Source organism: Ictidomys tridecemlineatus, chromosome 8 (genome assembly GCF_052094955.1).
Source record: "Ictidomys tridecemlineatus isolate mIctTri1 chromosome 8, mIctTri1.hap1, whole genome shotgun sequence".
Lineage (NCBI taxonomy): Eukaryota > Metazoa > Chordata > Mammalia > Rodentia > Sciuridae > Ictidomys > Ictidomys tridecemlineatus.
Genome location: NC_135484.1, coordinates 44,868,115 through 44,882,947, shown reverse-complemented (window position 1 = coordinate 44,882,947; position 14,833 = coordinate 44,868,115). Strand labels below are relative to the sequence as shown.

At 40.6% G+C, this 14,833-nt stretch overlaps 1 protein-coding gene across 3 annotated transcripts in view; it reads left to right on the top strand.

Annotated features, from left to right (window-relative positions):
* Positions 1 to 14,489, top strand: part of Dcbld1 (discoidin, CUB and LCCL domain containing 1) — a 58,456-nt gene extending 43,967 nt beyond the window's left edge. Inside the window, exons 6-12 of one of the 3 annotated variants that reach the window (XM_005336089.5) lie at positions 1,822 to 1,955; positions 7,695 to 7,735; positions 8,432 to 8,539; positions 9,467 to 9,554; positions 10,532 to 10,581; positions 12,095 to 12,214; positions 13,421 to 14,489. In XM_005336089.5, the coding sequence (XP_005336146.2) occupies positions 1,822 to 1,955; positions 7,695 to 7,735; positions 8,432 to 8,539; positions 9,467 to 9,554; positions 10,532 to 10,581; positions 12,095 to 12,214; positions 13,421 to 13,953 (1,074 nt within the window). In that variant the 3' untranslated portion in view covers positions 13,954 to 14,489. Of the gene's footprint in view, positions 1 to 1,821; positions 1,956 to 7,694; positions 7,736 to 7,848; positions 7,894 to 8,431; positions 8,541 to 9,466; positions 9,556 to 10,531; positions 10,582 to 12,094; positions 12,215 to 13,420 lie in introns of those variants that run through there. The other 2 variants (XM_078019333.1, XR_013424918.1) reach the window with 2 other exon arrangements.
* The last annotated feature ends 344 nt before the right edge of the window (positions 14,490 to 14,833 follow it).

Below are 14,833 nucleotides of genomic sequence, written 5' to 3'. Positions count from 1 at the left end.
TCAGAACAGACACTAGATAAGATCTAGTCCTTTTCATAGCCCAGATGAGTTGGGAAGCCAGGTCAAGAGCATAGAAATGACTCAGTTTATCTAGTGGGGTTAGAGTCAGAACCAGATGACAAACTCAATTGCTAAATTTAAATTCAACACTTTATTTTATTTATTTATTTATTACAACTGGCTTCTCCATTTTATACCCTAAGAATCTAAGCCAGTGATAGGATATTTTCTTTTAAATGAAAGCAAATTCAGAAAAAAAAAAAATGAAATCTGCCCTACCCCACCTCCCAGTCAGGAAACATCTGCCTCTGGGTCTCAGCATTCTCATTTTCTTCTCTGTCATGAAGTCTTCCCTCTCTTTGGCTATGATAGCAGTTAGTGCAAAACTGACTTTCTCTGCAAATCTAGTCTAGTTTGGAAAATATGAAGTGTCTAAATTGAAGACTACAAAAGTTCTCAAATTTATTTATTTTTTGTACTTACAAAATGTGACTTGTCTCATTGGTCCTGCTAATATGTAACTTCAATCTAAGGGAAATTTACTATTACAAGGAAGGTAACTAGCATTCCTTACCACAGAGTAACTCCTAAGGTCAGTTATTGATATTCACAATTTCATGAGCTGCTATTCTCTCTTTGGGCATTAGCTATCAGGGGGAAGTGGAACATAGCTGAAGTTTATTTAGAAAATGATTGTCTCAGCTCTTCAATCCTGGGCCTGTCTGCCATATTACTTTCCCACATAGGTCTGTATTCAGAACCTGGGCGCCCCACAGGAAAGTTTTAGTCAGGATGAAGACCCATTTTCCAAAAGACCCAATTCCAAAGCCCATCACTGTGTAGCAACCAGAGCCAGTGAGTTGTTCCTGCTTCAGTTTGCCAGAACATCCTGCAGCCTGCCGAAGCCTCGCCCAAGCCAGGCAGGGCTGGGCAGGCACCTGCTGGCTGACTTTTTCTGAAGGCATTCAGAAAATCAGATAAGGCTGTGGTCTGTAATGTTTTCATCATTTCTCCAAGACCCACATTGAATTTTCTGTTCCATTTTGTGTTCTTTGGCTGTTGCTACCATTATGGTTTTGAAGCCTTGCTGAATCTCTTAAATTACCAGATGAGACTCTGGTATGGAGAGTTCACCTTCTCAACACCTAGTATGTGTTTCTGGCAAACCAGGTCTAAGTCAGGTCCATTATCTTTTTTTTTTTTTTAATTTTTATTGGTACTGGGGATTGAACTCGGGCACTGGACCACTGAGCCACATCTCCATCCTATTTTGTAGTTTATTTAGAGACAAGGTCTTGCTGAGTTGCTTATTAGCACCTCGCTCTTGCTGAGGTTGGCTTTGAACTTGTGTTCCTTCTTTCTTAGCCTCCTGAGCTCTTGGGATTACTCGTGTGCCCGACTTCTTTATCTTTTTATGCATAGCAAGTCACCTCAAGACTTAGTAGCTTGAAATAACCACTATTTTATTTGCAGATGAGTTTGCAAGTTTGCTAGTGTTTGGGTAGATCATTCTTCATCTCCCTTAGCACTGGAATTGCTCATGTGGCAGATCAACTGGAGCTTCAGAGACCAAAGGTGACTTTCTTCACATGTGTAGGTTGGCAGATCCACACAATTTGCCCCAGAAGAAAACAAGCTCCAAGGGCCAGTTCAGAGTGCTTGTGGGAATTGACTGCATAAAGCCATGGCCACCAGAATGCATGATTCTTTGTGGGGGGAAGGGCATTATGTAAATTACCACATAATAAAAATCTAAAGCTCCAATCAAATCTTAAGTGTGTTCTTCAGTAAGCACTGAACAATGATTCTGCTGTGTTTCAGACCTCTTTGTTGTGTAAAGCTGCTATCCATGCAGGAATAATTGCAGATGAACTGGGTGGCCGGATCAGTGTGCTTCTGCGCAAGGGGATAAGCCGCTATGAAGGCATCCTGGCCAATGGTGTGCTCTCAAGGATGTAAGTACTTTACTTTTTGTTCTAAGAGGAAACTAGTACTGAGGCCATAATTAATCAGCTCACAGCTTTGAAAGGGCAGCAGGGATGTGATACCAAGCATTTGCCAGCTGGGATAAATAAATATGAGTGCTTAAGCAGCATTTACAGTCTCTGTGTGGAAGATAAATGTAGTAATAAAAAAGCCCACTCATTAGGCTGACATGTAAATTAAAATGGCCCACATCTGAAGCCTCAGAGCAGAGGAGTATTTCTACTCTCAGGTGCTTTAGTGGGAGAGAATAAAGGCTTATTCTTTTTTTGATTTTATAGTTTCAGTAAATTACTAGCTATCTATGATTTTACTTAAGATACTGAAGGGGACAGGAAACTGAAATAAACCCTTATAGAACCACTGAGATTCCTATCCTAGAGATAGTCTCTTAATGATGAGTAGTAGTGAAGAAAAGGAAGTTAAAAAAAAAAATGACTTTGTTAATGTTGTTAGGATCTTGATTTGGTGTTATCTTCTCCTTTTACTTCATAAGGAAACAGTATGTCAATTGCTTTAAACATTTTAACCTACACGCTCCATACTTTCAGATTTCCTGGGAGTCCAGACGTAGAACACAAGAGCTGTGTGGAACCCACTGTAGGCTAGCTTTGTGCTGCAGATGTCTGCATATGCAAATAGGCAGCTTGGAATGGTGGAGAAGGAGGTTCTTCTAGGACAGACAACTAGTGAGGGAGCCCCCATATTTCTCTTTCATTTCCTCACTCTCCTTGTGCTCCTGGAAATGTCTTTTTGTACTTCAGCTCTGTCTTTTTGGACAGGTTTCTCCATAGTTTTAGTCCCGGTGATAAGGCACAAGACAGAAAGTATAGGCATTTGGGGATCCAAAAGTGGGAAAAAGTAAGTCAGTGTCGTGAGCAGTGCTTTAATAATTACTTGGAAGCAGATTGTCTTTGAATGCAAGCGTATATATGATCACACTAATTGTCAAAAGCAGTTAACTCAATTGACAGTAATTTAACACAGCAAACACAACATGCAATCCCAGGGCAACCACAAGCCCCAAAATACCTCCGATGCCACTAGCCGAAGATTAAATGTCATTGCCAGGTAGTTCTCTCCAGCCGACAGTTGGACATCAGGGAATGGTGAAGTCAGTCCAGGGAGCAAGGCAGCCAGTCTCACCCAAGTCCTTGGAGCTAATCTCTCTGATGCCTCAGGACAGGAGGTTTATATACAGTTTCAAGTTGGTGCTCATTGTTATTACGCTCCAGCGTTGTTCTGTCTGTCTCTAGATGATGGTCCTTATCAGTTGCGTCCAGACATGACTAAGTATGCCTGTGGCTGCTCTTCCTTACAGCCAGCAACTTAGTGAGTCCCAGCATGTCTATGGCAGATGCTGCTTACAGGAACCTTGTCTTCCTGCCAGTCACCAGGCGGTGTAAAGATCTCCAACCTCACTGTCTAGCCCCTCGGGTAAAAAATCACCTTATGGGTGGTAACTAGGTTCCCAAGTAAGTCAGCATTGAATATGGCAAGAATATTACACAATTTTCCTCTTGTCTACTTTTTTTTTTAATGTATTACAACATACCAATGTCATGAGTCAAATAGTGATCCTGACCATAGGTGATAAATGTTTTTATACTAAAACGTATTCTAAATTCCAAAAAGAGACATAATGAAGTCACAAGTAAATTTTGGGACTAAAACCGATTTCAAGATGGGATGTTGGCCCAGGCTCATAGGAGAGGGGTTTGGAAGTTGATTAGGTCACTATCATGAAGGGGGTGAGCCTTGGGTTTGATGTGAGGCAGGAACAAGGCCTAGGAAGAATACCCCTGATAGAGTCAAGGTCTAAGGAGGGATGCCAGAGGGGATTTGTATTGTCCTCATGCTCCTGGACAGCAGGTGGCTGGTGGGTGACTAAGGAGAAACAGCAGAACTCTGGCAACTCCCAGTCTGGTTTAGGAGTGGGCATAACCTGCAAGTGTGATCCAATCTAACTCATTCACCAGCTCTACTGGTGTAATCCACAAAGGTTGTCATACCTTAAGGACAGGGAATGCGTTACACATTGGACATGCAGAGTTACCACCCCCCCATGGGGGTGTTTTCTACCTATACAACTTTCTATTTACTTTCCTCTTCTGGATAGGATTTCTAGTTATGAAAGGCCATAAAGTCTTCTTGCCATACTATCTGAACAATCAGAGATCAATTAGTCTTTAAATTTGTGCCAAAGTTGAAGATATAACAGCTTAGTAACAGGATGCCTTTAGAAAATTAAAATCCTCATTCAAATAAATAAAATCACACACACACACACACACACACACACACACACACACATTTTTTCACATATGTAAAAACAAGTGAGTTTCCAAACTTTTGGAACATTAACATTTAGATCTTGATTTATAATAAAAGTGATTGCTTATGCACTGTGAGTCTTTTAACATCCACTTGATCATGACTTCTGAGGATTTCTCTCTTTCTAGTCTTTTGATGGTTTCTTCTATTGACACTAGTATCCTATTTCAGGAAGATATGAGGCCCTAGGGTAGATCTGTTGGGTACTGCTGTCTCCAAATAGGAATGAAGACTTGGTGTTTGGATTCAAATCTCTTGCCTATGTTTGTATACAATCAGATGCTTCTTTTTTTTTTTTTTTTTTTTTTTAAAAAAGGTAAAGGTTAACTCATACTGCTTGGATTTTATTTTATGTTTGAAGAAAAGTTATTAAAATTATTGGAGTTAGGTATGATGGTGCATGCCTGTAATCCCACTGGCTTGGGAGGCTGAGACAAGAGGATAGCAAATTCAAAGCCAGCCTCAGCAAAAAGCGAAATGCTAAACAACTCAGTGAGACCCTGTCTCTAAATAAAATATAAAATAGGGCTGAGGATGTGGCTAAGTGTTGAGTACCCCTGAGTTCAATCCCTGGTACCTGCCCCCCCCCAAAAAAATTATTAGATAAAAAACTAGCCTTCACTCTTTCAATGATTTCTGCATCAATTGGACTTAATACATGTAGATAACTTTTATGTAATTTGAAATTAAATGTCCATGCCCCCCCCAAAAAAACCACCACATAAATTTAAACCATTAAAGAACTGGAAAAAGGTTTGCTCTATATTGCACATAGTTATTTAAAATAATTGTTTGATTTTTGTTGTGGTGGGATTTCATAGCCCAGAATTACATCAAGGTCTCTTCTTCCTTCTAGTTCTGTGACTTTTGCTCTGAGTCACGAGTAAACTGTATGTTAATACAGTCACTTCCACTCACTGGGACGCCCAAATCTTCAGGGAACAGTTGTTTTTATCCGTGTTGTTTTGCTGTTGGGAAGCCACTGTACATGCGGTCATTGAACTTCTGTTCCCACACATGATTGTTTGGTGTTCAGGAAAAAACAGAGAAGGAAGCACTGAAGCTGAGGAAGAAGGAGTCCCTTAAGTAAATATCCAGGGTTCTGGGATTCATCCCCGGGTCAGGCCATTTCCTTGATCCGAGGAGACCAGAATGGAATCAGGAAGAGGGACTGACCTCATACAGAGGATGAGGGCTCTGGCCATCCGCAGGGAAAGCCTTTCTTTGTGTTTACATCAGATTATTCTTGCTTGCTTCTGTAGCCTCTGGGAGTCTCCTCATTCCTATAATCTGAATTCATTCACCCCAGTGTGCCAGAACCTCGGAACCGCCCCCACTCCCCAGGACTGTTTTCTTTTTTCAAAGAGAAAAGGCTTGGTTACCTGTAGCATTCTCTAGGTGGTCACTTTTGGCTACTTCAGTAGAACAAAAGAGAAAAAGAGATTACAGCTGAAACTGGAAGAGAGCTTGACAGGCCTGTTAGGAGCAGAGCCTTGCCTGCTGTCTTCTTCTCCGTGTCAATGCCAAAGTTATCCCTCTATCCACATGCATTCTCTGTGGTCATCAAGAAGTAAAAATAAACATTTTACTCTTTCATTGCAGTGGGAGAGAACATAGGCTTTCATGGTCACAGCAGTATGTTCAGGCTTACCTGGGCCAAATTTCAAGTGTTAGACTCAGTACAGGAACATTAGAGAAAATGGGAAAATCAGAGAAAAGGGATTCTCAAAATGAATTTTAAATTTATTTGCAACAACGTGCACCTTCTTTTAAGTGCGATGAGAGCTAGATCTTGGTCCCAGCATTGTCATTAATGCTGAATGTAGGCAGGTCTCGTGGTCCATATGGTCTAAATTTTCTCACAGGAGAGATGATTGGCACCTGCATTATATTCAGTGCAGAGATTATAATAGAACCTTTAGGTGGAAGTCCAGGATTTGTGGAGGCTATTCTTAAGAGTAGACGAAGAATGTGAAGGAGAAAATCTATTACAGAGCCTTGTTACCTGACCCTTCTCAAGAGAGCCTTTGATGGGAAGGTCCTTACTTTGGTCCTTACATTCTTAAACAGATTATTTTGGATTCTTTATGGGTTTCATGTTTTCGTTCTTGTCTCTCCTCCCCTCCATTCCCTTCCCCTCCCTTCCCCTCCCCTCCCCTTCTCTTCTCTCTCTCTCTCTCTCTCTCTCTCTCTCTCTCTCTCTTTCTCTCTCCCTCTCTCTCTCTCCCTCCCTCCCTCCTCCCTCCCTCCATTATTCCCATAAAGTATATAATTCAGAATTAAGCAGAATTGTAAGAAATATTCTCAGAATGTGAAATAATTGAATGCAGCCATGGTGTATTACTTTTTAGGTTTATTTCCAGTATCTAGTATAGTAAGTACTACACAAGAGAGTAACACTGAGGATTCCAGAATTTCTATTCATTCTATGTAGTTTTCACATCACTGACTTGCTGAGGATTTTTGTTTGTTTGTTTGTTTTAAGGTAGAGATGGCCTTGGGCTTTAGCATCTCTTCACTGAAGGAGACAACCATAGAACTAGGCTGATTTGGTAAGCTCTCCTATGCGGGTAATATAAGCTGGAGAGCTACAGGGGCCAAAAGGCCAGAGGATGGGTGTCAGGAGGGCAGGAAGAGTGTCTGGTAGCAGGAGGAGTGCTCCAGCCAGGTCACTGAGATGTCGTGAGTTCTCTCCAGCTTTTCTGCCTTTTTGTGCAGAAGCAGGACATAGTTTGTGGCTTGGTGCTGGTTGCCAGAGTAGGTAGAAGTGTGGTTGTGGAAAGGGAGACAGGGCTGAGGCCATCAGTCCCCAGAGCAGTGCTCCTTAGGGAAACAGTAGAGCAGTCTGTAGAAAGGGCAGCTGTACATGCCCTGCTCGTTCTTATAAAAATGACTGGGCTTCTTCAATTCTCTCCATGGTCCTTGATTGTTGACAATGAGTATGAGGCTTTTAAGGTGATTGCTGAAGCGAAGATTTCAGGGCAGTAATCCTTTCTGTCTCTGTCACCGTGTATTCATTGGGATTTATGATTGTTTTTGAGACTATATTTCTGTACATTCCTTCTCTATTGGGAAGGCCATTTGTTAATGTGGCATGAGGGAAACAGTACAGGATTTTGACTCAAAAGCAATGTCTCAGAATCCTGGTCTTCGTCACCTGCATGAATTTTTGAAAGTGTCTCGGCTCCATAGGTCTGAGTTTCCTGATCCATAAAATATGATGATGAAGATAACAGCAGTGGGCCCCGCAGGGTGTCGCAGAGATTACCGAGGCAGCATCTGTGGGAAGGCTCTGTGAGCCCTGGGACTAGGCCCTGTATGGGTCACTCAAGATCTATGAAGCCACTCACTCCTCATATCTGTCTTTATTCTTTCAGTGGTTCCCTGTCAGAAAAGCGATTTCTGTTTACCTCCACTGGTAAGGATCACGGTTTCCTTAAGAATTTGATCATTTAAAATGTCTCCAGTGATAGATTATTCCTACAAACCCCACAAGATCATATAGTTTAAAGCATTTTCTTTTTTCCACAGGTCACATAGCACCAAATTTTCTGTGACTTAAAAATATGCAAGACAGTAAGTCCCCTTAGCATTAAGTAGAAAAAGGTTTTTCTTCACGAGCTAACATCTCTCAAGCTTCTGTCAGAAAGAAGGAAGAACAGAATGACATTGATTTTATTCAGATAATTCCTTTATGTTCAGTTTTAAGAAGAGAAGCTTTTAAAGATTATATTTAAATCTGGCTTACCTTGAATAAGGTGATTGAACATGAGTATATAAAATAAACTTTTTAGTTCACCCATCGTGAAATATAATCCCCATAAATATTCTCCCTCAGCATAAAATAAATTATTTTTAAGGAAAACAATATGAATGTGTCTTTGCCCCAGAAGAGGAATCTGGCCTTTATTTGCTACATCCACCTTGTCTGCTACCTGTCCAAGAAGAGTTAAGGTCCTATGACACTACAGTGTGTTGAAATCAGGGTCAATTTAGATTAGAAAAGAAAATCTACGGTGGTAGGACTCATGGCGAGTCAGTGAGTTAGATTCTTGTCATCCCCTTCACACATCATTGTTACTAATGTGGTTTCTCCAACACCCTTCTTTCCCAGAGAATGACTCACTGGTGTGGCACAAAACAGTTTCAAACACTGATGTTTCAACCGAGAGAGATGACAAGACAATCACAAAGCCCATCCCCTCAGAAGACATGCCCACAGGTAGAGAAGCTACGGTTTCATGGTTTCATAAGGAGTGTTGTAACTGGTAGCCCACAGATTTAGCATAATAGTTTTAACAGAATTTATTTTTCTATCATATAAGTGCTGGAGAAGATGGTCCAGTGGTATTTGCACGTATGTAAAACGATATCTCTGTTTACAACTATTTGATGTAATCTTGGGAGTAGAAAAACTTGTATGTCCTTCAAACAGTCAGGTCATATTTTATGAAAAACTATAATAGCAAATCTGTATAATGGAATACTCTGCAGCCATAAAAAAGAATGTGTTAGTAATATGGAAAGTTGTCTGAGATACACTGGCAACTTACAGAAGTTATGGAACAATCTATATGGTCATTTGTATAAAAGGGGGAATAAAGAATGAATACATGTATTCATTCCCATATCTTTAGAAGAATGTCAAAAAACACACAATTTGGATTCTAATAGAAGAGGAACAGAGAGGGAGAGAGAAGTCATTTTATTCCCCATATCTTCTCATACTTTTTGAATTTTGAACATGTAATTGTATATTCAGGTAATGTACATTGAAAGTCCTTTATTTTCCCCAGAATATAATTTGCATATCAACATTAGAAAATTTGGAATGATCAGAAAAATATAAATAAGAAGCTAAAGGTGAACCATAAATCAGCCTCTATAGATAATTACCATATTCCATAGTATTCAGTCAACTGTATTTATATTTTTTACTTTAAGACAAAATAGTAGCATGTCATACATTCTGTTTTGTTGCATATATTTTCATTTGACATATCATGAGACTCTTCTAATGTTATTACATAGTTAAAAAACAATTATTAATATCTTTATGGTATCTTTTCAATGGATAGACCATTATTTAGTTAACTATTCCCCTTACTGGTCCTTTATGTTGTAACATGGTGGCTTTCCCCTTCTCTAGGAATAAACATTACAACTGTGGCGATTCCATTGGTGCTACTTGTTGCCCTTCTGCTGGCTGGAATGGGGGTCTTTGCCGCCCTTAGAAAGTATGTGACTTTACATTTTTAGATTTCTCCTCTAATTATGTAAGCAATCATAAACCCAAAATGTTTACTTTTTGGATATTCATATGTAGAAAGCAGCATGACTGCTTTCAAGATAAAATAATAATCTGTATTTAAAAACAAGTTAGATAGAAGTAAAGATTCTGATGTCTTATGAAAGGCTGTTCTTGTCCTTTGATAAAGGCTTAACCAGTGAGCACTGTTGAGGAGAGTCTGGGCACTGACACATTCCTTTTGAGGTGTCCTCTCTCTCACCTGTACAGTAGGAAGATTTATTAAATGGAAATAAGGAGGCCCATGTTATGATCCCATCCCAGTCTCTCCAAGCCCCAATTTTCTCATGTATAAAATAAAGGAGCTTATTCCATATTTATTATAACATATTTCAGGAGTTAGATTTTTTTAAAATGAAAATCATTCTGAAGTCTTCTTTCTACCTTTTAAACAGCTTCAGAATGTATCAGTGTGTATATTAGTGCAAACAGAATGAAAAATTTTATTAACATGAGCAAGGGCATAGAATTCTAAGCTTCAGGAAGATATTTGTGACTCTTAGCTTAACATGTTTGAGTTAAATTCTTTTAAAGACACCGACAATTTTGTACTTTAGTGTAGAAAACAGAGATGAAGTGAGAGCACATGGTCATGAGGAATTTCTTCAGGATTTATTGACTGTATGAGCTAATGTGAAAATAGAAATAATAAGGCATTACTTTCTGATATACAAAAAAATAGTACACATCCTTTAGTGAAAATATTGTGACCATTATTATAAGTGAGATAAATTTATATATAACCCTGTTTTCATATGACTTTGTGAGCACATGGCATCTGCTCTCTCATTTAATCCTCACATCAGCTCTGTGAGGTAAGTACTATTATGAACCTTGTGTTATGCAAGGAGACAGAGGTAGATATATTTGCTTTTAATTATTAAATAGGATTTTTTGTCTTGACAGGAAGAAGAAGAAAGGAAATCCATATATATCAGCTGAGGCCCAGAAAACAGGTTGGTTAAATCTGTTCTTCATCTGCAATTTTATTTTGTCTTTGAGGAAGTAAAAGGATTTGCTGATTGAAAACATAAAGAGCCCGGTGGCTCATAATTATACCACAGTCCCCCTTTATCTGTGGGGGACTCTCAGTGAATGCCAGAAACTATGGATAGTGCTGAGCCTTATACATACTATGTTTTTCTCTACATATGCATACCTATAATAAAATTTAATTTATACATTAGGTTAGTAAGAAATCGACAATAATAACTAACAATAAAAAAGAACAACTATAATAAAATACGGAAATAAAATTGCTAATGTCACAATGTTTGCATTTGGGAGCCATTATTAAGTAAATAAGGTTCACACAAGCATTGTGATACTGCAACAGTCAATCTGATCACTGTGACTGCTATTAAGTGGCTAAAGGGAAGGTAGTGGGTAGTATATACACAGTGGATATTCTGCACAAGTGATGAATCATAGCCTCCGCAGGAACAGTGCAAGATTTCACCAAGCTTCTCAGAACAGCACAGAATTTAAAACTTGTAATTATTTTCTGGAATTTTCCATTTAATATTTTTGTTTCATGTTGACTGGGGTCCTCTTTTTTTGGAAAGCAAAACTATGGATGGGGGGAAACTATTTTTTTTTTTATTAAGCTCTAGTAACCTTTAAATTAACAGGGTAATTAAATTTCTGCAAGGTAGAAATTTTATTGTATGTAGTCTCTTTCTGTATATGTTTTGAGACAGGGTCTTGCTAAGTTTCCCAGGCAGGTCTGGAACTTACAAACCTCCTGTTTCAGCCTCCCGAGTAGCTGAGATTACAAGCATGCACCATCATGCGGGGCTTGTTTGCCTCTGTATTTTAATTCAGAATTTTCATGGCCACTTTACTTATATGTTCAATATTATCCCTATCATTCATAAGCTTTTTTTTTTCTTTTTTTTTGCCATGGAGTTGAAGTCACTACACTGTCGTGAAGAAGAAGTTACAACAGCCCCATCATTTAGGTAGTCCAGCACTCTAAGCATCTTCAGGTCTCTCTCTGGACCCCAGCTAATTCATTGCTTGGGCAATATGTGTCCTAAGGGTACTCTGAAATCTGCACCTGATCCCTATCTGGTCCTTTCCTCACTTTACCAGAAAATACAGTGAAGGCCTGAAGATGCTGAATCTGAATGCCAGCTGTGCTGTCCCTTCTAGGTCATGAGTGCTGTGTTAGTGTGGGTGACAGAGAACCATGTCCAGATGGTTCATACAGGGATAATCGGGGACACAATCAGTACACAAACGCTTTGAAAACCAGTGGAAACATCCTTGTAGTACTGTTTGCTATTGTCATCGAGTATTGGCCTTAGCATGCTATTCTCATCATTCGTACCTGAGGCATTCTGGCTGTGCATTTGTCACTGTCAGTCACCAAGCCACAGCCTGACCTCTGATTCATTAAGGAACACATTTTAGAGCACATGGATTACATTTCTGACATCAGTTTGCTTCACATGATCTTTATTTCAGGTTGTTGGAAGCAGATTAAATATCCCTTTGCCAGACATCAATCAGCTGAGTTTACCATCACCTATGACAATGAGAAGGAGATTACACAAAAGTTAGATCTCATCACAAGTGATATGGCAGGTAAGTGTCACACCTCCAGGACAATGCTAGCAGATAGCTGCTGCCCAGCAGGAAGGGGAGACAGGATGGAAATAACACTATAATCCTTTAAAAAAGTAGAAATACGTTATTTTTTTCCTGCACTCTGTACGGTAATAAACCAACACCAAAATATACTCAGCAGCTCCATTCAGCTGAGTCTCTTACGCCTGTGGGTCACATAATGAGATTCATTGTGATGGCCCAAAGTAATATTAGTGAGGAAAGGCCTTAATCTACTTTTGTTACCAAGGTTTTGACTAAGACACTGGAAAAGAGGAACTAGAAAGATGAATTAAATACAGCTCCTGCCCTTGAGGAGGAGATATATGGAGGAACTCTTCCAGTGTTAGGAACAATGTCCCTAAGAAGCCATCTATGTGTCATCTTTCTTTGCTATTTTTACTTATCAATTTTTTATCTTTCCTTCTTCGGTCTGCCTTCACAGTTACTTCTAATTGTGCCAGTGTGTAGGTTTCTACAGAATTAAACCAAACTTCCTAGCAAGGCACTCAGCACATCCCAAGATCTAACAGATGGTTAACAGCAAGCACTTGTAATGTGGGTTTGAATCATGGCTAGCCAAGTGATCTGGGAAAAGTTAACATAGTCTTGTTCTGTTTTCTTACCTGTAAAACAAAGTAATAATTCCTTCCAGAGGATTTTTTTTAAAGATTTAAGTCGTGCATATCTTGTTATCTTAGAATAGTGCCTGGCACAGTCAAGCTCAACAAATGTGATCTCTTTCATTATCCTCACCATTATCATTAGCTCCAGACCAGCTTTGTTCTTCATTTCCATTAAACAAACTAATCAGCATCCCTCATTCCTGGCCATATCAAACTCTCTTTTCATGGTTGTTCTCTTTTTCTTCAGGGTTTTCTCCACCTCTAAAATTGAGCATCTCGAGAAGCAGCTTATTTTCCCTCTACCTCAGGTGCAACTTACTGTCTCCCTTCCTATGGCCCTTTGAGGCTTCCTGAAGCAGGCAGTGTGGTTGTAGAGTCCCTGCTTGTTATCTGTGACTCGCTTGTGGTCTTTCCCACAGAGCCTGGGACACATTAGGTAGGCACTCAGTGAAGAGTTGAGTGGAGGGGAAAGCAGAGCATCCCCAAGCGACAGGCAGCTGGCTTGTCCTTGTACCTATGTCGTGCACAAACTCTGTGCCTTTTATACGCTTGGTTTCAGATTACCAGCAGCCTCTCATGATTGGAACCGGGACAGTCGCCAGGAAGGGCTCCACCTTCCGGCCCATAGACACTGACGCCGACGAGGCCGGGACCGGCGCCGAGGCCAGCAGCCACTACGACTGCCCCCAGCGCAGTGCTGGCCGCCACGAGTACGCGCTGCCCTTGACCCACGCGGAGCCCGAGTACGCCACGCCCATCGTGGAGCGGCACCTGCCGCGGGCCCACACCTTCTCGGCCCAGAGCGGCTACCACGTTCCCGGGCCCAGGCCGGCTCACAAACATTCCCTTTCTTCCGGCAGCTTCTCCCCTGAGGCAGGGGCCACCAAGAGCGGAGACTATCAGTTGCCACAAAGCCCCAAGCCCGCCGACAGGGGCTACGACAAGCCCAAAGCCAGCAGCAGCTTCGCTGCAGAGAACAGAGACTTCGCCTCTCAGAAGCCAGAGACGAATCCCGGGGTGAATGATGGTTATTCAGCCCCCAGAGACTGCCTCACCCCCCTCAACCAGACAGCCGTGACCGCTCTTCTGTGAACACAATGTGAAAGAAACCTGCTGTGGTACTGAGCGTGCGGTTGTGGCCAGTCACTGGAAGATGGGAGAGTGCTGTTCAAGTTGTGTGTGCGCGTGCACGTGACTCAATAGGATCCTAGAGAGAACTTCTCATACTGTTTACAAAACTCTGCAGCTGGTTTTGTTCTGACCCTTAGGCGAGAGCCTGTTGGTTTTTGTTGGACTAGAAAAATGGGGGGGCGAAATTCTGATGGCATTTTCATTTCTCTATAACTGTGATATTGAGCTGCTTTCTTGCAAAATGTGCAATCTGTACAGAGTTGTATTTAACAAGAATTAAAGTAACTTAAGTTTGCTTTGTCAGATTTTAGTTCTGCGCAGAGGTTAAGTGAAAAATGCAGCGGTTGCAAAAACAAATAGTAGTAGTATATGTTCACTTTTTTCAAAGTTTGATTATCTGATACTGTGTTAACAGCAGGTCTGTTTAAACTTGATCTTATTATTGTGGCTCATTTCCTTTCCTTTGATAACTACAATTAAAAGCATTTTTAACATTCTTCTCCTGGAAGAAATGGAATTACTTGAAGTATGAAAACCACACCAGGGTGGCTGCTTGTTTGGAATCATAATTGTAGATTGAATAACGACATACACCACCTCAACAGCTGCTGGTTTCCTTATGCTCCATTTCAGATGCAGATGTGAAGTGGCCTGCCACAGAAGCCCATTATCCTCTGACCCTCAGGTACTCCAGCTGCTCTAGGCCCAGAGGCAATGGGCTCTGAGGAACTGCATAAATGTTATGCAGCCTTCATAAGCAAATCTGCCTTTTTGAACTGCAAAGCCAAATGCTGAGACTTAAAAGCAACCCAAATTGTTCTTTCCACGAATTGTAATGAGG